The sequence below is a fragment of the Engystomops pustulosus genome, chromosome 3 (assembly GCF_040894005.1).
Source record: "Engystomops pustulosus chromosome 3, aEngPut4.maternal, whole genome shotgun sequence".
NCBI lineage: Eukaryota > Metazoa > Chordata > Amphibia > Anura > Leptodactylidae > Engystomops > Engystomops pustulosus.
In genome coordinates this window covers 231,768,900-231,792,866 of record NC_092413.1, presented here as the reverse complement: position 1 = coordinate 231,792,866, position 23,967 = coordinate 231,768,900, and the positions used below count along the sequence as shown (strand labels likewise).

At 44.8% G+C, this 23,967-nt stretch overlaps 1 protein-coding gene across 1 annotated transcript; it reads left to right on the top strand.

Moving 5' to 3' along the window:
• The first annotated feature begins 3,551 nt into the window (after positions 1–3,551).
• LOC140123004 (uncharacterized) lies at positions 3,552–5,032 on the top strand. The gene is made up of 3 exons (XM_072144254.1): positions 3,552–3,735; positions 3,844–4,000; positions 4,285–5,032. Exons 1-3 carry the CDS (start codon positions 3,552–3,554, stop codon positions 5,030–5,032), a joined length of 1,089 nt encoding a protein of 362 aa, XP_072000355.1.
• The last annotated feature ends 18,935 nt before the right edge of the window (positions 5,033–23,967 follow it).

Here is a 23,967-nt window from a genome sequence, read left to right as displayed (position 1 = left end):
AAGGCGACCCAAGTATAAGCCCAGGTCCCTAATTTTGCTACAAATAATTGGGAAAACTTATTGACTTGAGTATTAGCCTAGGATGGGAAATGCACTGGTCACAGCCTCCCCCGAGTTGTGAAATTCTCCATTTTTTTGTGCTGAAAAATGCGGCATATATGGCATCTAAAGTCTAAATAATTGATATTTTCCCACTATTAAAGGGGCTTTTCGGGATTTGACTAAACTTTATATGGATCACGCGAGTGCCTGGTGGGAAGTACAGGGACTTGAGAATTACATTAAAAACAATATAGTCCCTAAGGGTCTACTTATCCCACTAGTCCCAGGAGTCAGATAACAGAATCCTACTTTTATGAATAAATGGGAGAAGGTAGCCACCAAATGCTCCCTTAGATTCATGAAATCACTGTTGGAATAGGAAAAAAATAGACTGGAAACCCTTACTAAAAATCTACAGGAGTTAATAACAGTCACTGAGAGTCGGACTTCGGGTCATTAGAAACACAATTGCAGGGTACAGTGGAACGTTTCCAATGCCATCTGAAGGAGCGTAAGCACAAACAGTTCAATAGGGATTTGAGTGACTTTCAGGACAACAAAGCGTACTCATACCTATCAGCACGAACAGTTGCTCCTGAGACGGACATTTCGACAGACACTGACCTCTCAGACATTGATTCTAGTTCCAAACCACAGAGAGGTAGGGGAAGAGGACGGGGGAACAAAGGATGTGGTCATCAACAAAGACAGGAGCGAATTGCTTCTCATTCATGTACATCATCAGGCCCTGCAGGGGCTTGTGGGGGAGCATCTACCTCCTCCACCTTTCTTCCTCCTTTTTTATCTCAGGGACCTATCTGTCCCCTCAGGAATCACAACATGAGGGGAGGTGTGAAAAATCCCTGATCATTAATTTATCGATTAAAATTCTAACTGAACCCGAAGTGGCTATTCTCAGAAAGGGACTCTCACTTGTGCCGGTCAACAAATATGAAGTATTTTGCCATGAAGGATAAAAAAGAACGTCAGGAACTTAATCTTCCCTTGGACTTCCTGCCCGATGTCAGATTACTTTATGATCTGGACGATACTGGTCCCAACACAGAGGGGCCAGGGCCGTTTACAGATTTACAGAACAAGAGCACGACACTCCCACCCTGGTGGATGTCACAAGCATTGATGTGTTCGCGAAATTGGTTCTGGAGGAGCTGGAGGACGGTGAATTCAACACGACTAAATTCAACTGTTCCCCAGAAGAATTGAGGGCCAGAACAGACCTGGAACAAGATTCCGACATAACTATAAAACCGTCGGTATGGGCGGAAATATTGTCATAATGCAATCTGACCAATATGAACAGATGTGTGAAACCATCCTTGGAGACAAAACCAGCTATGCTATTCTGTCTTCAAACCCAACAGAACGGTATCTTAGTGAATTGAAGGACATTTTAAATCCCGCTTTGGAGAACAAAATTATTTCCAAAGAGGAATACTCCTTCTTGCTTCCCAAGCACCCCAGGGTGGCAAATTTTTATGGGTTGCCTAAAATTCACAAGGGGTAACCCCCCCTGAAGGGCAGACCTATTATGCCTGGTGTCCAATCCCTCTGCGATCATGTAGGAGTGTATCTGGACAAAATACTAGCCCCATTTGTCACAGCACTCCCTTCCTACACTCGGGACACAACGGACCTCCTTAGAAGATTGGACGATCTGCACCTTCCCCCTCACTGCCTACTACTATCTAGTATCGACGTGGAAGCCCTCTATTCTTCCATTCTACATGAACTGGGTTTACAGGCAGTTAAATACTTTCTGGATAGTAGGGGTAACCAGTTTAAAACTCACAGTCTGTTTGTCCTTCAACTTTTGGAATTCCTGTTGACACATAACTACTTTACTTTTAACAATCGGTTGTTCCACCAGTTCAGGGGCACGGCTATGGGGAGCGCTTGCGCCCCCAGCTATGCCAATCTGTTCCTGGGCTGGTGGGAACTTACATGTGTCTTCCGTGATGACGTGGGAATCCGGGGATTGAGTAAGCCAGTTTATGGGCAAGGTATATTGACGACATTTTTATAATCTGGGAGGGCAGTAAGGAGACATTTGAAAAATTGGTTGAGGACCTTAACTGCAATCATCGAGGTCTCCGCTTCAGGTATGAAACACACACGACCAAACTCCCCTTTCTGGATGTCCAGATCATCAAGTAAACGACTGGAGAACTACATACGACGATATACCGTAGACCCACTGCCACCAACTTCCTGTTACGTTGGGAGTTTCCCGGCACTTAAACGAGGGATTCCTTTTGGGCAATATTTAAGGATCCGACGCAACTGTTCATCAACCCAGGAGTTTCGCTCTCAGGCGAAGGATCGGAGACTGCGTTTTCGGAATCGGGAAACCCGGATTTCATCCTACGCAAGGCCTACCAATGAGCCCTCACTTTGGATCGGACCTCACTACTAACTCCGCGAATGAGACCTGAAGAAGACCCTATCATCCGCCTCATCGGCACAAAGTACGAGGCATATTGTGCAAACACTGGCACATTCTGAAAATGGATCCAGACCTGACGAGCCATCTACCAAAGACTCCTAGTATCATGTACAGACCGGGTAGTAACATCCATGATCAACTAGCACACAGCCACTACACTACACCTACGGCACCCACTTCCTGACTATCCAGGGTAATGAAAGGTTGCTATTGCTGCAGCGGCTGTGTGGCTTGCCAGGTGGTACAATGTGCTCGCTCATTCACTAGTAACGTCATGGGCACCCCTACACAATCAAAAGGTTCATCAACTGTCGATCCAAGGGTGTAATTTACCGAGCAATCTGCCCTTGCGGGAAAGAATACATCGGTAAATCCTTTAGGGAATTTAGACGCCGCATAGGGGACCATTTAAGGGACATACGCAACAAACGGGACAAACCACTATCAAAACACATAAATGACACACATGGGGGTGACATAAAGGGCCTCCGGTTTCTGGGAATAGATCTTGTGGACCAACCCGCACAAGGTGCGGACTGGGACCGTATCCTACTACAGAAAGAGGCGCAATGGATTTATCGTTTGAAAACCGTTGCTCCCTCGGGACTCAATGAGCAGCTCAATTTTGCTTGTTTCATGCAACCTTTAAGCCCCTTCTACACTGGCGTTTTTCACGCGCGAGTTCTGCGCGTGCATTTGACGCGCAGAACTTGCATTGCACTCTGTCCCATTGTATTCAATGGCTCTTTCTTCATTAGCGTTGGTTTTCACGCGCGTGCTTGCGTTCGTTTGCACGCGCGTCAAAATCGCAGCATGCTCTATTTTTGCGTTTCACGCGCGTTTTTCACACCCCATTCAAGTCTATGGGGACGTATCAAAAACGCATTGCACTCGCGAACATTGCGATTTCAATGCGAGTGCAATGCGTTTTAAACGGATGGGTTGCTAGGTGATATAAAAAAAAAAAAGTCAGGAAGTAGACAGGAAGTAGTGTCTGGGACATTTGCCATTACAGAAGTGTGCTGCTTTTCCTCATCTTCTCAAGATGCCACGAACTCTGGATGTTGAGAAGCTGATCTCATTGGTTCAGGGGCATCCTGCTCTGTGGGATAATCGCCGGAGCGATTATCATGACCGGTGCAAAAAGGAAAAGTTATGGCTGGAAATCAGCAAGGACCTCATGGGCCAGAAGTGGTCTAAGATGTCCACAGATGAGCAAGAACTTGCATGTAAGTTTTTTCACCTTTTTTTTTTATTCAAAATGTTCTATTTCAAAGTGTGATTTTTAGCATTGTGTAACTATTTTGTGCTAATGACTTTGGCTCTGTTTTAACTAGGCAAGGACGTGCAGCAGAGGTGGCGGAGCTGCCGCGACCAATGCAAAAAAGATATTCGTGCACAAGAAGGCCACAGTGGCTCTGGCCGCTCACGAAAGCGGCCTTATTGCTATCGGGAGCAGATGCGCTTTTTAGCTGACATATTTACCATTGGCCCGTAAGTTAGCCTTTTTTTCAATTTTTAAAGGGATCTTGTCTGTCTATGCATGTGCCTTAATGTTTTTTTGTCCACTATATTTAGTTGTGAGCAATTGCCCCTGTTTGTTTTTGTGTATGGAGGTCACCAAACATTTGTGCAAACACAGCATTTTTTTTTGTTTAAATTTTTTTGGGGGGTTTTCTCAACGTCAAGTATATGTTCGTTATGTTTAGTGTTTGATTTTTTGATTTATCTGCATGTTTTAAATAATACTTTTTCATTTGCGGTTATCCAAATATTAGTACTGAAGATAATTTAGACACGGAGGCAGAGGATACAGCCATTCATCCCCCTGTTGTGCCGTCAACTGATGTTGCGACTGTGGAACGGGAAACGGCGGCTGCTGCAGAGGACCCCACTGCAGGCCCAACCTCGGCTGATCCCGAACAACTGCAGGTGGCTGAAGCAGGGGAACAACAGAGTACTTCTCCTGTCCCCAGAGGATGGCGGCCAAGAAGGGCACCCCCTGGCAGAGTTCTGGATGAAAATGTCCTTAATTATTTGGGCCGCAGGGCACAAGAGGACACTATAGTGACCTACCTGCGCAGTCTTGCGGACCATATGCGCCGTGTGCCGCAGGAACACCTCCTCCAGTGTCAGGGGGCATTTTCGATCATTCTGGAGGCCTGCTGTCCACCCAACAACCCCACTCCGGTCTTTGAGGCCCTGGAACAGTGGCGGTTGTATGGTCATATTGTCCCCCGACCCCAGCCGCTGCCACCCCCACCACCTCCTCCACCACAGGCCCCCCCGGGTTTTTATTCTGGGCCATACCCTGGTCAAGAATTTGCCCATTCGCAAAGCAACATTTTTTTTGGTGCTGGTGCTCATAATATGCCTCAAGCACACCAGCAGTATGCGAGTGCCAGCCACAGTTTTCAGGGCCGGGCATCCTCGGGGTTAGCTCCCCCACCTTCCCCAGCACCTCATTTTCATGCACCAAGAGGTGAGAGGCACGATTCACCAGCACAGAATTTTATGCAGTTGTAATGTTGTTTGTTAATTTGTCTTCTTTGTGTTTTTGATGGCTCTTCGGCCTATTTGTTTTCTCTTTATTTTTGGGGTTGCAAAAATGATGCTTTGTACATTTTTGTGGAAATTAAAACAAAAAATGCATATAGTATTTTTGTCTTTAAGCATTTATTTCATAAATCGAAAATTAGATAGATTTGTGCATTGACACGAAATATATAACAATTTTATTTAGATACATACGTAGTATAACCGGAAAGTACCATCAAACATATGTTAAAAAAAAATATATATATATTCTTTTACGCAACTTAATCCCCACCATTAGCCAAAAAATAATCTGCAAATTGATTTCGAATACGCATTCCTGCAAAAGCAGGCCTTGCATGATGAGTGGGTTCAGTAGTAGCAACATCAGCATATATTTCTGGCTGTGGGTTCTCCGGCGGGTCATACATGCGACAATAATTATGTAAAATTACACATGCTTTGATGACACAAATGACATTTGATGGAGATAGCTGCATTGATGATTGAAAAACCCTCCATCTGCTAGCCAATATACCAAATGCGCACTCCACAAAACGACGAGCCCGGCCCAGACAAACATTAAAATGTCTGCACCTTAAATCCAAGCAACGGCGTGGGAAAGGGCGCATAACATGATATGAAAGTGCAAATCCCTCATCTGCCACTATAACAAATGGTAAAGCGGGCCCTGATGAACCTGGCAAAAAACGGGGTTCAGGAATGTCAAGCTGACGGTCTGATAAACGCTTTGAAATTCGAGAAACACGAAATATACCAGCATCAGCAGCAGAACCATGGGCACCAATATCTACAATTAGAAAACGGTAGTTACTGTCAGCTAGTGCTAACAAAACCACAGAGAAATACCGTTTATAATTAAAATATCGGGATCCAGAGTTTGGTGGCTTCTGTACACGTATATGTTTTCCATCCAGGGCGCCAATACAATTTGGAAAATTAGCTTTTTCCTCAAAGCCATGCGCAATATCCAGCCATTGCTGAGCATTTGGCGGAGGCATCATGGTGCGTCTCAAATGTGACCAAATAACAACACAGGTGTGAATCACAATCCTTGCAATGGTTGAAGTTCCAATCAGAAAAGTAAAATGGAGTGATGAAAACGAATTTCCTGTAGCAAGAAACCTAAAATGAAAATAAATTTAAAAATTAATACCCATTATCAAAAAAATCATTTAAAATTGAAAATAAAAAACATACCGGAGGGTAACCAGAAGACGCTCCTCCACAGAAATACTTTTCCGTAGCCTGGTATCCTGAAATGTGAGTGCAGGACGAAGCTCCGCCACCAATTGGTCAAACAAGGTGATTGATAAGCGACAAAAGCGAATAAACTTGTCTGGGTCTTTGCGGAGGTCCAAATACAAAGTATGAAAGACACCTTTGGTGAATCGCTGAGATACAATTGGATGAACCCATCGCCTACGCTTACGCCGGGGGGGGTTGGGGGGGGCAACGCCAGAGATCACTTCGCTCACCATATTTCTGCGATATATACCAAGACAAAATTACATCTTCCAAAGTGTCAGAATCAGACATGGTTCAACCAAAAAATGCTACAAGCAAAAACACAGAGGCCAAGCCAAGCAATGGAGACCATGTGCAATCATGTGACTCCATTCAAAAAACCCTTTTATGTGGAATTCTGGGACATCTGGGTACCAAATTAAAAGAATCATGTGATTGAAAAACGCAACGAAAACGCTAACAAAACGCGCGTGAAAAACGCAAAAACCGCTAATTACTCCAAGGAAAAATGGAACAAAAACGCAGACAAAAACGCAGCCAAAAACGTCAGTTTTTCACGCATTGCACCCTGACGTGAAACGCAACGCTAGTGTGGAAGGGGCCTTACATTGCCACCCAGTAGGTCAGGATTACATATTCCCTTTCCATACTTACCCCTATTCATTTACTACATTTAGTAAATATCCATATGAGGGATCTCTCTAGACAGGCAAGGGGAGATACGGGGCCTTACTTTACTGGTACCCTAATGTAGTTTAGGGTTTCTGGCTTAATCCTGTGTCTATGCCCTATCTAGGGCTATTGGGATTTACTTCCCGACATTCAATAGATATTTTTCATCTAGGCTCTGAATATGTCACCCTGCATCTGATTCCCACTTTATGCGCCTGGGCTGTGCTCGGTGCCCTGCCCTGCGGCCGGGATCTTGCCGATGCTCCTCAGGCCGATGACCGCAGCGCGGGACCCGATCATCAATGCGCATGCTCAGGCCGGGCATCATCTTGCCATAGTCCATCTTTTCTGGCGTACTCGCTCTTGTGGGCAAACCCGGGCTCCATTTTTGTGTGGCCGCTTTTGCCCATTGGTTGACCCCAAACTGGTGGGTGGTGACAAACAGAGGACACCCCATAATAAATGGTGCGTTGCCAGCACTTAGAACTCTACAACACCGGTGTAGTGTAACGACACAGAAATCAGGTAGGACACTCCTACCTCGGTGCCCAAGCATATAGGCGCCCTACCAAGACTTATCGGATGGGACCCATTCTATAGTTTATCGGCACTGTCGATTAACCCACATCGAGGTAAGCTTTGCAATGCCAATATACGCATTATTCACATGCTGCATGGAAATATTGTATGGTCTTTACTGATCGCAGCTCTCCCTCTCACAGAACTGTGCGTGGCATCACATATCCCTTGGTGTATCCTCAAGACGAATGAGTACACAACCCACTACACACCATATATGAACTGTACCGTACACTTGCAGTACACCTGGACACGGCATTGTGCTCTGGCGGTAAGATGTGGTGCAGGGTGGAGGGTTATTGGCATTTAGACATCTACACATAACTGACGTCAGTATTTTTCCCCATGCATCCTCTGAGCAACACCGCCGTTATTTATCTTCCATGTTCTGAAACGTGACATGGTGAACACTTCAACTGATCACATCACCACACGATTCCTTGGCGGTAAGATCTTTTTTTGACTTGGAATAGTCTATATACCATATGAACCTAATTGGTGGAACCTGATGATAGTAGATTTTTATATGTGGTTTTCTCTTCTCGCTGTTTAGGTCTATTGTACCCCTGATGAGCCTGTGGTATAAAGGCCAAACATGCAATGTAGGGTCTTGACCACATAAGAGTATAACCTATCTACATACCTTCTCAAACACGGTGTTGGTATTTCTCATGTGTAACCTAACATTGGAGTAAACCCTGCCGAATTTTCATCTAACCTCTCTCTTTAGTGCAGGGCGAGGTTTCAGACGGGGCGGCAGCTTCATAGGGGGCTGCAATCCCATGATGAGGCTTTAGGCTGTATCTAGATCCCTACCCCTTCTCTCTAATAGGGAAAAATAGGATTTCAGGGGGACCTGTGTGACATTTCAAGGTTATCCCCCTTTCCCTGCCTCTACATTTTTAACCTAATTTGACTATACTTACCTCTTACTGTCCTTTGGTGTCTCCCTCTCCACTTCTATGTTTGCTCCTTGGTTTTCTTATCGGTTAATACGTACTTTGGAGAAGGTCTCAAAGGTCTCGTGTTTTTACACCATTTTTGGGTTTTTTTTTGCTGACTGGCACAGCCCCGTGAGGGCTGCTATCTCTTTTTCCTAAATATTATTGTGGATCTCTATCTATGTGTTTCGTTTTATATTAAAAGTTAAGTCTGAAGGTGATGAGAGTGATTGAAAGTACAGGACATACATTGTCCTTGGTGGCTGATGATCAGGTCAGATGAATTTCAAGATAGAATACAGGTTTAGTTTCGTGCACACTTGGTTATTGGAAAATTTTACTTTATATTCCATTTTCATATTCCCAATAGGAGCTGTGAGATTTGAAAAAACGACTTAGGGCAAAAAAAATGGAGCATTACGTCCAGGAGAAGACTATTGCTTTCATAATGACCCTGTGTAGGCAGAAGGAGAGGAGCAACCAGCTGCTGAATCTGATCCAGGGAGCTTCAGAATTTGGATTGGATTGAGTGCAACAACTGCAGCCAAATGAAATCAGTCCAGGGAAATACATGCTGCACAGAAATGGAGGCTCTACAAGACCTCAGGCCAAGCAGCCAGTTGTGCGTCACAGACCAAGATTTATTTCATAGAACCCGCGCCTTGATGAGGAGGATCTAAAAAGGATCCTAATTATCACAACCAACACCAGCAAACTAACACTGGATCCAAACAATCCAAGGCATTTTGTTTTCACATTTATGTCCAGATTTATCCGCAATCCTAGAATAATGATCAATAGATAGAAACGGGTTTATCGCTGGGTTGGGCAGGTACCTTGCTTGGTGCCAGTAGATACAATTAGCATTTGGACACAGTGAAGCAGGAAAGGACCCATTAGCAATGATTATTTTTCGTTTTTATGGCAGGAGGGCAGGGACTGAAAATGTAGGCAATGTAGGCATTTCAGGCTGGAGGTTGTGCCCCCCTGTGCATAGTACCATCCCCCGCGCACACAGATCCATCTTACACGGATACATCCTGTCCGAGGGAAAGGAATGTGACGCATGCCCAGTAAAGTTTATTTGTTTCAAAAACCTATAAGAACTCTCTGCTACCTAAAGAAAATTGGAATCGTCTCAACACACGTGAGGGTGTGGCTGATTCTCCGAGCAGCTCGTACTTTACAACAATTTGGACCCACATCACATCAGAGATAGAGATATTTCTCTGACATAAGCAGCAGATAAGCCTCCATTAGTTCAGTGCTCATACCGACCTAAAGAATAATGAAGATATGTAATAGGGAGCGCATAGTGAAAGCCCACACAGAATTGGTGCAAATGCATTTATTTTTGCCAATTTCATGGCATCAGAATATTCTTTTTCAGTTTCCCAGGAGAGGGCATGAATGTAAAGCACTGACACTAGAAAGTACAATGTGTTACACAGAAAACAGGCCCTTCTGGAGTTCTGGACACACAATAACAAAATCCTTATTCATTTTTAAAGGTTCGGTGTCAATCACATCGACATAAAACTGTCATCAGCAAAAATTATAATCAAAGTGATATTCTCTCACAGATGCTTTCGACTTCGGAGCTCTTACCATCTGGGTTTATGGAATCCTAGGAAAACACAAGCTCATTCCTGCGCCATCTTGTGTGGTTACAGAAATAAGAATGACATTTTCCAGACCCATTAGGAAGCTGCTACACTGGTTTTCAATATTTTGAAGATGGGCCGATTTCAGGGGCTGATTTGGATAGGAATTTCTAATAGGATTATTTTTTTTAGCTTGTGTTATAGTTATGTTTTTGTAAAGAGTAAAGCCCAAGTGCTCCAAACAGAATTTTCATTTGAAACAGGTCATTCCTCTTTTTTCAAGCCCTTGCAGCGTGCCCGGTCCCCTCCCTCATTCTCAGGCCCTTCAGGAAAGATTGTGACATCACACAGGTCACTGCAGTTCCCATGCATGGTGGACTCTAGCAGCCTTGAAGAATGAAAGAGGCGACCTGTGGGGGCTGCTTGAAGGTAAGCATTAGGCTGGATTCACATGAACGTGTCCAGGCCGTGTATTCGTTCCATTTGGTGACATGATCCCACAGGGTGCACACAGTGCCGTGGACAGGGATCCCTGCGATACAACTGCTCCTGAACTGTAATAGTTAATACTTAATACAGTTCTGACGCGGCTGTCTGTCCCACAGAGGGAACTTTCTAACCTGAATTAAAAGAAAAGCAAAAAGACTACAACGGATCTTCTATGTTTCTTCATTCCTCTTATTTGGGCTGAGAACCCAACAAAAAGCACCACCCTACAAGTTTGGAGTGCGGTACCCCTGTTTTTCTTCTTACCCGAGATCAGCACCCTAAGGACAAATATCTACAAATACCTTCTTATACACGGAGGAATCAGCAAGTCAGATTATTGATAAGGTAACGCTGACCATCCAATTTCTTCAGATACCAAATTGGGAATCCAAAACACGTGAATTTGAAAAAGAATATCGGAAATTCGCCTCACTTAAGCTCCATGGTGCTACCTTGATGGAGTATTATATAGTAGAACGCATACCAAGGGCGACTACGCAGTCACCATTATCCTACATTATTCAAGGTCGATCCTGAGTTTTGCAAAAAGTTTGAGAACACATTGAATAAATGCTCCGTGAACCTTATACTTCTGACGGTAGAAACCTGACAAAGTAGCTGAACCTTTAACTCAGCTAAAGTCAATTGAACCAGAGTTAAGCACCAGCCTATCCTCAGAGGACTGGTCCAAAATAAAAGAAAAAGTCAACACAACTATTGCAGATTTTCGATCAGAAACTGAGAATAAGAAAAGACAAAAACTTCTGAGAGACGCAGAGTATTACCAGGAGAAATGGGTTTATAAGTGGCAGGACCGAACTTCCAAGATTTTGTTGCTCCTCCTCATCCAGTGGACAAGATCAGCAGACTCCTGAGGCGACCGTTTTTTAGGACATCGACAATACAGGAACACCTACCCACATCCACTCAGCTCACAAGAAACGACCAACCAGACGAGGGGGCAAGACCAAATATTCCTCTCCGACGTCTACAGAATCGCTTGCGATTCAAACCAGATAATATCTCTTTGCGGTATTAAGTGCCCATCATTCTGCCCAACCAATCATCGTGACACTTGTACACTTGAGGAAGACTTACAGCGATTCTTAAGGACGATTAGAATAAAAGCACATTTTGCAGATTTCCTCCCCACATATCATCACCCGGTAGTTACATCTCTCTCTTTGGTCAATAAGGACATACAGGAGTTAACGACAGATATTCATAAAAATAAATTTAAGTACAATTTTAATCTCTCATAGGCAGAAAGACAAGACATCAAAACACTAAGAGACTCTAAAAACCTCGTAATAAAACCAGCGGACAAAGGGGGAGGAATCCTAGTTATGAACAAATCGGACTATAATGATAAAATCAATTCATAGTTAGGAGACATTTCCACCTACAGGATCCCACACCGATGATATCACAAAAAATAAAGGACAAAGTTTTCGGCTTTCTATAGACTTCCAAAAATCTACAAACAACTTAAATAACCCACCAGGGAGGCCCATAGTCCTCTCCACGGACTCCATTCTTGCCACACTGGCCATTTACCTCGAAAAAATCCTAACTCCCATGATAAAATCCACACCAGCTTTTCCTATTGGACACTTCTCAATTTTTGTAACTTGCGATGTGTGTAGCTTTCAACATGGAATTGTTACATATAGTTCTGCACAATAACTTCTTCTTATTTGGTGACAAATACTATCTATAACTCCAGGGAACGGCTATGGGATCCAATGTGCCCCCCCCCCATACACTTATATGGCATACTATGAAGAAAAATATTGGAACTTCAAGCAGCACTCACTTTATTGGCGCCGATATATTGATGACATATTTTGTATATGGGCGGACCCATTGGATACCCTACTACAATTCCATCTCTATCTTAACCACTTCCCGACTACTAGTACGGGGCGCGCTGGGTCCCAGTACATGGAGAGGGCGCACTGGCTCAAGGATCTAGTGTCTGTGTCCTACGTATCGTTTGATAGCGCAGTTATCAGTTTCAGCTGGGGGTCTGCGGTTCCACATCCGTCGGTCAAAGACAGTCGTATTTGGGCGTGGTTGTTGGGTGTCCCTGCATCCTATGGGCGGGTTGGGTTGTCCGGTGGCGACAGTAGAGAAGTTTCTAGCAGTTAGGGTGGGCGGAACCCATTTTCTACCACATGCTGACTGTTCCCCACTGACACGTTTTCAGTTTTCTGTTGCTTTTAAGAAAGCGCTTGCGGCTGCTGGCTTCCCTCCAGGGGACTTCGGCACGCATTCGTTTCGAATTGGCGCTGCTATCACTGCAAGCGAGTTGGGCTTGTTGGATGCGGAGGTGCAGAGGATTCGGAGGTGGCGGTCAGACTGTTTTGCAGGGTATATTCGCCCTGATTTGATTATTAATTGAGTTCTTCCTTTTTAGATTCCCGTCCAACGGTCTGGATTCTGGGTCATTCATTTATCTTCTGGGCCGAGCAGAGGGCAATGGTGCGACCAGGTGGATGATCCCTTGGTTTCTACAATGCAGACGTCCGGTGGAGGGGAATCATGGTCTGCGCTGGTTGCAGGCTTTGCCGGAATTGGTTGACATTGGCCAGTACTCAGAAGCCCCATCTATACACGTCCAACATCTTGGGGAAAACGATCTTTGCTCAGTGCGTTTTGGTGCATTGATCCTGCTTTTCCAGTCTGACCTGGAGTGGTTCTCCTCATTCTTTTCCAGATTGGTGTTGGTTTGGTCAGAGATCATTCCCAGAGCGATCTGGGAAGGAGCCAGAGATGCAGCGGGCATTGAGAGGAGTAGGAGGCTGTTAAACACAAAGGTGTCCCGTTTTGTGAGAGAGAGAGGTGGAGTGGTAGTCAGACACAGGGAGTTGGAGGGGGACAAAAGGGGCCTCTTACCGCCCAATGGTGTCCACTTAACCAAGATAGGTCTGGATATTTTCTTGTCAGGTATCCAGGACGGTATCGAGACGGTACCGTTTCCCTGCTGTGTGGGGGTCGGAAGGACATGTAGGGGTACATGTCCTCCTATGTGGCGTTGTGGTAGTTGGGGGCAAGGACCTACAGGCCCTCTAAGGAGGCCGGCATTTCAGGTGCCCTTAATCTGTTAGTTAATTGCTTGAGGATAAATGAATAGTAATAAAGTTGATACTCTATGAGTACAAGTTATAATGTTGTAACAATTTGAATAAAGCTGTAGCCGACTCCCTGATGTCACTCCACAAGTTTTTGGAAAAGTTAATTCGTGTGCATGTGTCTTCTTTAAGGGGGAAGGTTCTGGGTACGGGCTTATGCATGCAGTCCTACCAGGAGAAACAGGGTTACAAGAGGCAGGACCTGAACTTCCGAAGCCGTAGATTTCAACAAAAATCCTTTCGCTGTTCCTCCTCATCCAGTGGAGAAAGATCAGCAGACTCCAGAGGCAACCGTTTTTTAGGACATCGACGATATAGGAACACCTACCCACATCCACTCAGAAAGAAACGACCAACTAGACGAGGGGGCAAGACCAAATATTCCTCTCCGACGTCTACAGACTCGATATCAGGTGAGTCAAACCAGATAATTAATATCTCCTCACAGTAATTATCTCCCACAGAGTTGGTGGTATTAAGTATCGTTCTGTCGTCCTATCGTTCTGCCCAATCAATCCGCTTGACACTTTTACACTTGAGGAAGACTTGCACCGATTCCTTAGGACGATTAGATTAAAAGCACATTTTGCAGAATTCCCACCTTTACGAACTGAAGCCAATAGCACATCCAACATTTCAATATACAAACTAGGGCTCAAGAAAAAAAAGTACATCTACCCCCCCCCCCCCCCCTTACATATCATCAGCCGGTAGTTACATCTCTCTCTTTGGTCAATAAGGACATACAAGAGTTAATGACAGATATTAAGTACCTTTCTAAACTCTCAAAGGCAGAAAGACATCAATACACGAAGAGATTCTAAAAACCTCATAATAAAACCAGCAGGACAAAGGGGGAGGAATCGTAGTTATGAACACATCGGACTATAATGAGAAAAGGACACTGTAGATGGGCGTCTAGCTAACAATACTACTGACTTTCTGATTAACCATTATCCCATTACGCAAGTTTTCTATACACTTCCAAAAAACCACAAACGACTGAATAACCCACCAGGGAGGCCCATACTGGTCTCCACCGACTCCATTCTTGCCCCACTAGCCGTTTACCTTGAAAAAATCCTAACTCCCATTAAAAAAAAAACACACCAGATTTCGTATTGGACACTTCTCAATTTGTGAATTCGGTGAAAACCCTTTCTCCCCTACATCAGCCATTCCTGTAACTTGGGATGTGTGTAGCCTTTACACCTCCATAAAACACCACAAAGCCATGGAAGCTGTAGACCGTTTGCCAAGACAAAAACACAAACTATCTACAACTACAGGGAACGGCTATGGGATCCAACATGCCCCCCCCCCCATACGCAAACACCTATAGGTGAAGAAAAATATGTCTGCAACAATTTGAACTTCAAGCAGCACTCACTTTATAGGCGGCGATATATTGATGACATATTTTGTGTATGGGCGGGTCCGTTACCTACCCTACTACAATTCCATCTCTATCTCAATGTAATTACCCCAGAGTTACAACTCACTATGACAATCTGCAAATTAATTTCAGGATACCTTGATTATGCAAGATCAGGAAGGGAACATACAGGTGGATTTATATGTTATTATTACACTACCGCAGCTCCCATTCTCCCAGCACAAAGAAACCATTACTACTATCACAATTCAGCAGACTTATATATAAAACAACAGAAAGAGGCAGATGACCCAGAAGCACCGTGGCAGTATACAGTGGATATGGAGACCGGGAGTCCCTCAGTAGGGGTCGCTCACATACTACTACTACGACTGCTGTGGAGAGATGGGGGGTAGGAGCAGTAGCAGCTCCATCAGCAGCAGCTTAAGTCTGGATTCCTTAATGAGCAGCTTCCTTCACCAACTAATAAGGAGGGTAGCCGCCACCAGCAGCAGGACATGGAGCAGCAGGTGGTGGCCTACTTGGAAAGTACTTTACCACCTGAGGTAGAGGATCCCATGGACTACTGGGCAGCCAAACTTGATGCGTGGCCGCAACTTGCGGAGTTTGCAGTAGAGAAGCTGTCCTGCCGACCAGTAGTGTGGCATCAGAGCGGGTGTTCAGTGCGGCGGGGGCCATCGTTACTCCAAGAAGAACCCGATTGTCCACACTTCATGTGGAGACTGACCTTTGTCAAGATGAATCAGGTGTGGATCGGCCAGGAATTCAACACACCAATGCCTTTACCAGGGACTGGAATTGTCACCAACCTGCACACTCTGTCATTGTGCCACTTTGTGGCCTACCATGTTGCTGCTGCCGCCACTCCTGCACTCTGTCACTATGCTACTCTGTGGCCTACCATGTTGCTGCTGCCTCCAGAATTTTTCATTGTGCCACTCTCTGACCTCCTGCTGCTGCTTCCACCTCCACTCTGTCATTGTGCCACTCTCTGACCTCCTGCTGCTGCTTGCACCTCCACTCTGTCATTGTGCCACACTGTGGCCTACCATGTTGCTGTAATATTTGATTATTGACATAACTATGCTCTGTATAAGCTGTGCAAGTATTTTATCCTTTTTGTGCCGTTTCTTTACTGTTGCATTATGCTCCTTGACATGTAACACATTGTGCATTGTGTAGAGTATGTTTTGCCTATTCTCATTGTGCACATGTTGATTGATCCGTTAATAAACAAGTTAAAAAAATACATCTGCCCCATTAATTATTTCTATGGCGTTTCTGCAGAAAATACTTATGCACGTCCAATACTACTTGCCAGGAATGACCATAAATTCCATTTTGATTTAGCTAAATGTTTTTCTCTCATTGGCTGATTTTCGATGAACATCTGATTTCTCCTTGTATTTCTAATATTTCTAAGTATTTCTAAGTATGAACCCGTATATAAATAACGTTTCTCATCCATATTTGCAAGTTGTAATGTTACCAAATCCGTACCATATCCATATAAAATACAATGAACTGGCAAAAGCTGACAAAAGCTTCCAACCCCAAATTTGGTCACCTGACCGGCCCAGACTCCATTTGATCTCCATTGGTCACCAAGCGACCTAGAAAGGGTCACTTTAGGAACCTGTATGCTGAGCTGTGGCAACATGTGGGCAAGTTTCATAACCAGGTTTGGATCGCCGTTCCCCATATATTTACTTTTAAGGGTTTTTCATCGTTAATAATTTCCTGTATAATTTTCTAGGTTTCTCACCTCCGGGAATTCCTTTTTCTTCCCCTCTGGGTTCCCACCATTTGTGAGAGAGACCTGCAAAGTGGTCTGGACTGAGAGCTGCAGTGGTGCCTGAGCAGACGGCTTAAGAATGGATCCAGATATCAGGAGGTTTTCAGGACACAGCCCAATATTAATCCTTCAACAGGGTGCTGGAAGGGACACACTTTAGTGTGAAGAGTACGCCTCATTCACCATCCCAATACTTCTATTACAAGCAATACTTTTCAGTGGTCTTGTTGGCTTTGGGGAACAGTGAATATAAGTTTATAATTGTGCATATTGGGGCCTATGGAAGCTCCGCGGGGCCGAAATACCCAAAATCTTTCCACCCTCTGGAGCTACAAAATAGGGCAGTAATTGGCCAACATTGCAGGAGAGGAGAGGAGCGAAGCCACACAATTGGGGGTAGAACGAATGAAAATGGATAGTAAAATTACAGACAGCGGCTCCGATGGGACTGAATGATAGACTATCTTGTGGTGCTTTCTTGTGGATCTGGGAGAGTGTTGCAGGGTCCCGGGATGTCCCTGGTTTTGTCGCTGATTTTGGCTGGATTGATTATAAATTTGATAAATTCTTTTTGCGTGTTTGTTAGGTCTGACATTGATGTGATCATTAAGTTGTAGAGGGTCAGTGCCAGTGAGGAGGGATCAGTGTCTTGGTGACTAGTAACATGTAGATCCCATCTGACAGTATTTTCAAGTTTCCGCTATTTCTCTGTCTATCATGGGATATGTTTATGGGAAGTCCATGTGCACCAACATATTCAAAATCTCTTGAAGACCTGTCAGCAAGACAAGAAATCATTAACAAAATCACATAAAAAGCTTAGAATGATGGAATAATGAAACCAGATTACGATGCCTTTAGACCCAGGGGTCGGTGAGAAGACCCTACATATTATTAACCTGTTATGCAGCACCAGTCCTACAGATACAGAAAGTTTATATTGTAAAAATGTACAAAGCGAACAAGATTCTTCTAGCGATGGAAATGTCTACTTCATAGAGTATGTGGCATCTGCACCGATTTCAATCCATGACTATGGTTTCTCTACTGTGTGAATTCTCTGATATTCTAGGAGCATGAAATAAAGATCATCAGGCTGGACCTTTTACTCAACATAAAATGCTAATTTCCTTATACGACACTGATGCTGAGAATAAATTATTGCACCAACAATTAGCAATGAACACATTACAGACTTTTTGAAAAAATATTGTGAAAATCTATGGCAAGACTGGCTTCTCTTCTGTGTGAATTCTCTGATATTTTAACATCTTGGCTTTCCTGGAAAATACCTAATATTGATTAAAGAGAAAAAACTAGTGTAGAAATATACTTATGTATGTGACTTACAAGAAGCGCCAGGACCCACTACCACCATCATCTCCGCAGTCTTACACCAATCCTACACACAGAGAAAGTTTATATTGTAACAATTTATAACGCGAACAAGATTCTTCCAGATATGTAAATGTCTAATTCATAGAAGATGTGGCATCTGCACCAATTTCAATCCATGACTATGGCTTCTCTACTGTGTGAATTCTCTGATATTCTAGGAGCATAAAGTAAAGATCAGCAGGTTGCACCTTAAAACCATTGTGAAATGTTGTGTGAACTAATAAATTACTCTGAAAAAAATGCTGATTTCCTGGTGATGCTCAGAATATTTTATGGGATACATTTAATTGGAGACCAACAATAAGTAATGAGTCCATTACCAAAAACCCCATAGTGGGTTTCTGGTCCTGCACAGTGAATGGAAGGCAGTCTTGGCACTGGATAGATGTGGCTCCTAATAAAACTTGTTATTCACATTGGAATAATGATGGCAAAACTGGCCGATTTTGGAACTACTCATTCTGTGGTGCATATTCCGATACATGAATTCAGTAACCAAAACCATAGGACGCCTGGTAAGCAATGAAGAAGCCACAGCACGTGCTGAAAACCACAACCTCTTCAGGTCCATGTGAATAGGACATTAGGGACAAGAAACTATAGAAGGGCAGGAATCTAGAGTCTGCAAAAATTCTTAGCAATACTAAACAACCAATGACCGTGTTATTTGGGCCCAGAACAACCATCCTAAAAAGAAGAAAGTTCCTGGTCGAAACAAGACTATTAGGAGGGAAAAGCCTCTGTAGCGGAAACCTGAAGTTTTCATATACTACAAGAACCAAGCAATGCACAGACAGCGGCCGAAGGTAAAGCACAAATACATGAACAACATTATCAATTTATTAGTATTCCAGGATAAATCAGATATTCAAGACACACATAAAATATAATATACAAAAGATGTCATGGGTGGGGACCCAGGTAGTTGTCCTTCACGTATCGCCCTCTGTCCAAACCCTGTATATGCTCTAATACCTCATTCTATAAATATGACAGAGTCAACAAATAATCAAAGTCTCAGTCAAAGTGTGACCATCTGTAAGATCCTGAGCGCAATCCCTATTAGATCATGATATCATCAAATGAGAACAATATCAAATACATAAACTGTGCAATGAATAAAAAAGTGCAAGTACTTAAGTAAACCAGGATATCTATACACCACAGATCCGGGGGGGAAAGGAGAGCAATTAAAAACTTGAGATCTAATACCAGCTTCTTAATGAAAGAAGCGGATAAGGCGGGTGATATTGTCTTGTGGCCAATAGAAGCCTACTTGGAGGGGGCGTACAGACAACTCAATTATCGTGCTTACTATTCTTCTCTTCCGTCCGACCCTACCCAAGTGTTTGTAAATAAACTTTGTGGTCTCCTTGATGCAGCATTAAATCAAGGGATCATAAGTAAAAAAAGAACATTGCTTCCTGGTTACTACACATCCGATAATCCCGACATTCTACATGCTGCCGAAGGTCCACAAGTCCCTGACACGGCCTCCGGGTAGACTTATTGTGTCAGGGATAGGTGGCCTGTGTGAACATGCATGTAGCTTCGTGGACTTCTTTCTTCAGCCGTTGGTACTCAGTCTACCTTCATATATCAGGGACTTGACTGATGTGATGTTAAAAATGAATTATGCTTACCTCCCTGACAATATTTGCTTGGTAACATTGGACGTTGAGTCCCTTTACTCAAACATTGGGCATGAGGATGGATTGCGGGCAGTTGCGTGGTTTCTGGAACTCCACAGGGGATAGACGCTTTGATTCTTTTGTGTTAGATCTTTTGGAATTTATAACTACTTCACCTTTGATGGAAAATTTTTCAGGCAGGTATCCGGTACGGCGATGGTGCACGGTGTGCGCCCTCTTATGCCAACCTATTTTTAGGTTGGTGAGAAGGCGCGCGCTTGTACCCTTCACCACAATACCAACAGCATGTGAGGGGCTGGCACCGATTTATCGACGATGTGATATTTCTGTGGGAGGGGCCTTTGGATCTATCCAAACAGTTTATTACTGGTTTGAATGATAATACTTTGAGCATCATTCTAACATCTACCTTTTCGCAGACGAATTTTTGGATCTGAAGATCTCCCTCCACAATAACAGCTTGTGCATGGATCTACACAGGAAGGACACGGCTACCAATAGCCTATTGCATTATGAGAGCTTTCATCCCCAGCACTTAAAGTCGGGAATCCCGGTTGGACAGTTCATTAGTCTATAAAGAAATTGTACGATACAGTCTGACTTTAAAAGGAACGCTCGGGACTTGACACAAAGGTTTAGAGGTAGGAAGTACCCCAAAAGGATTATTTCTAAAGCCTTCGGTAGGGCCCAGGGGTCTTCGAGAACAGAACTGCTCAACCCCAAACCACAAAATAAGAACTGTCAGCTTGGTGTCTGTACCAGATACAACAACCAGTGGGAGAACATCCGAGCTATTCTAGCCAAAAACTGGAAAATCTTGAACTCAGAACCACGTTTAAGACGATTTTTGGATCCAAAACCAAGTGATAGCTAGACAGGCCCGCGATTTAAAGGACCAATTGACGAAAAGCCATTTTACACATCCAACCGTCCCGTTGGGAAGGGGCTCGAAGTTTAAGGGTTCCTATCCCTGCGGAGATTGCTCGGTATGTCCTCTCATGTGCCCTTCCAAGGAATTCACTGATCTGGCGAATCAACAAAATTTGTTTTATTCAATTTTATCAATTGCAGATCAAAAAATATCATTTATGCCCTCACTTGCCCATGTCATAAAATGTATGTGGGACAGACTACACAGGAACTCAGGAAAAGAATTCAACAGCACATCTCCAGCATTAATAATGCGCACATACACACTTTTCACAGGGCAAAACCTTGTCGTCAGTTGCAACTGATTTCCGGAGATTTCACGGGGGTAAGGCAAAGGGCCTACAAGTGGTGGGGTTTGACAAAGTCCGCCCCAATATTAGGGGTGGAAATGGCGGCAAAGGTTTGGACTCCACCCTCTGGCGCGAAGCGGACTACTTGCCCCACCTCATCGAAGTGCCAGAACTTCTTTGGACTTTGAGTAGAGAGGTCAGCATCATGTTCGGTCCTAGACCTCTGCCCTCACTTGAGGCACCGGAGTTCTTAGAAGCCTTGGAGACTGTCATCTTTGTCTCCGCACAGCCGGTCCGGAGGCCCTTCGCTGGGCACCGGCTGCGTCGCGGACTGACCCGAGCCTCCATCATGCGGACCTACCTGCAGTCGGTGAGGGAGCGCCAAGCATCACCCGGGCGGTTCCTGCTGCCTCTCCCGGCTACCATGCTGGTGTGGAGGGCCCACGTGGAGGCACCATGTAGGGAGGCCCTGACTCATGCCAAGCCAGCGCCTGGGCCTATTACGACTGCCGAGCCAGTGCCTGGGCATACCACAGCTGCTGACCTTAATACTGTTCCTGCCGTGGTTCCCGGATCCTCCGGCACCTGCCCAACCATCTGCAAGGTCAGAGGCTGCCCCGAGGAGACAGCCTACAGCAACGGTATCCCCGCAACCTTGGGGCCGAGGTGAGGCCCTCCGCCGGCATCTCCGAGACTCTGTCTTGGAACAGAGACGTTGAGAAAAGGAGGCCCAGCGGTTCATGGCAGGCCGATCGAAGGAAGGCGCTTGGGCCAAGAAGAAACGGACTACACCGGACGGGAGGTCTTTATTCCCCGCAGGTCCGTCAAGAGGCCTGATTTGCCGGAGCGGATTCACAACTTGAAGCCAGGTGAGTATATCGAATTCTCCCTGCAGGAAGGACCCCGCGGACCATGGGTGTCATCCGAATCCCGGATCCAGACGAGAACCGCTACCAGTCCTGTGAGGATCTCTTAGAGGATGATGAGTGGCCGGAGTCTCCGACTTCTTCCTCTTCACCTGCGGTGAGTCCCCAGGCTGTGACCCATGTTATTGCTCCGTCCACACTCATTGTGAGCAAAGGTCCCATTGCCATCCACGGGCTGGGCATGATCCAAGGGAAAACCCTTACCGCCTCTCCTGCAGAGAGCACTGCTGGATCCCACGGGTCCTCCGTTGCGGAGGATGGCCCGGCTGATGAGCCTTATCTGGAGGCTCCAACGAGAGCATCACCTCAACGTGCCACCTACCAGTGGGGTGATGACCCGGCCCCGGAAGAGTTAGAGCTGGAGTTAGAGCTGCCGCAGATTCCTATTTATTTGTTCCTGGACCCTTCCATGGTCCCCGGCTCTGTTGAGCCACAGGCTGGAGCAGCCGACACCCTGGAGGACAACGCCCCTTCCCCTCAATGCCAGGAGGGCGCAATGGAGCCTGCAGTTCCTGGAACTGCCACCGGGTGTCCCCAGTCGGCTTCTATTCCTGCTGATTCTGCACAGGATCCCATTCTGTTCCCGGATCCTGTTCTTGCTGGAACCAGTGAAGATAAGGAGTAACCCCTGATGGGCTGTAGCCCTTACCAGGTACTGTAAATATATTGATACAGATAAAAAAGGTCAGTGCTCAACTCTTCTAAGACACAATTCACATTCAGTAGGTAATCTCCCCACCTTCCCTTCAGTTAGAAATTGAGGATCTCCTCGGTTTCTCCTGCCTTTTCTTCGTTCTCGCGAACACTAGATTCCAATGCACCCCTGAACCACTCCCGTGTCTGTGGTGCACTCTTAGTCCTGTGCCAGAAGATAAACGAATAAATAGTGCAGAATCCTAAGGTTCAAGAAGGATATTTTATTGTATATACTCACAAAGGGGAGTTAAAAAGCGTGCATGTAACAGTGTAAAAAACACCAAACACCTCGCCCGACCCAGGTTTCGCTTCTTCAGGCTTCTTCCGGGGCATGGCCATCTTTCAATTGCCCAAGGGGTATGCAATGTCCCTGCCATGCATGGCAGAGGAGTAGTTGCGAATAAGCCCTTTTACTACCAAGTACATATAGAGGTAATTGAGCAGCGGTAGATTCTGCCTGGATAGGCAAGGGTTAAGAATGTTAATGTTATCATCCAATCATGTTCTACATCATTTCTTGCACACACCACCTGCTGGAGACCTGCCAGGCTGTAGGACAGTCCTCCGGTCCCCATACCACTCCGGTATTCTGGGCCCCGGCTGCCTCCAGGCCCCAAGAAAAGTATAAGCCCCGGTGGGGGATGTTGCACATGTCCAGCCCAATCTCCAGACCTGAATCCCATTGAAAACCTCTGGAATGTTATCAAGAGGAAGATGCATAGCCACCAGCCATCGAACAAAGAACTGCTTACGTTTTTGTGGCAGGAGGGACATAAGGTCAGCCAAAAGCTTTGCAGAAGACTGGTGGAAAGCGTCAAGACTCATGAAAGCTGTGATTAAAAAATCATAGTCATTCCACCAAATTCTGGTTCCTGAGTTAAAACATTAGTATTGTTGTTTCTAGGTAACTATGAACGTGTTTTCCTCGCATTATTTAAGGTCTGACAGAACTGCTTTTTATTATTTTGACAATTTGCTGCAAATAAATTCAAAATTTTTAGCTTGGAATTTTGGAGACATGTTGTCAGTAGTTTATAAAATAAAAGAACAAAGTACATTTTACTCAAAAATAAACCAATCAAGAGAAAATCTGAGAAACAGAACTGCGCATTGATCTCTCAATTATTTCCAGAGCTGCATATGTATAAAGTTTGG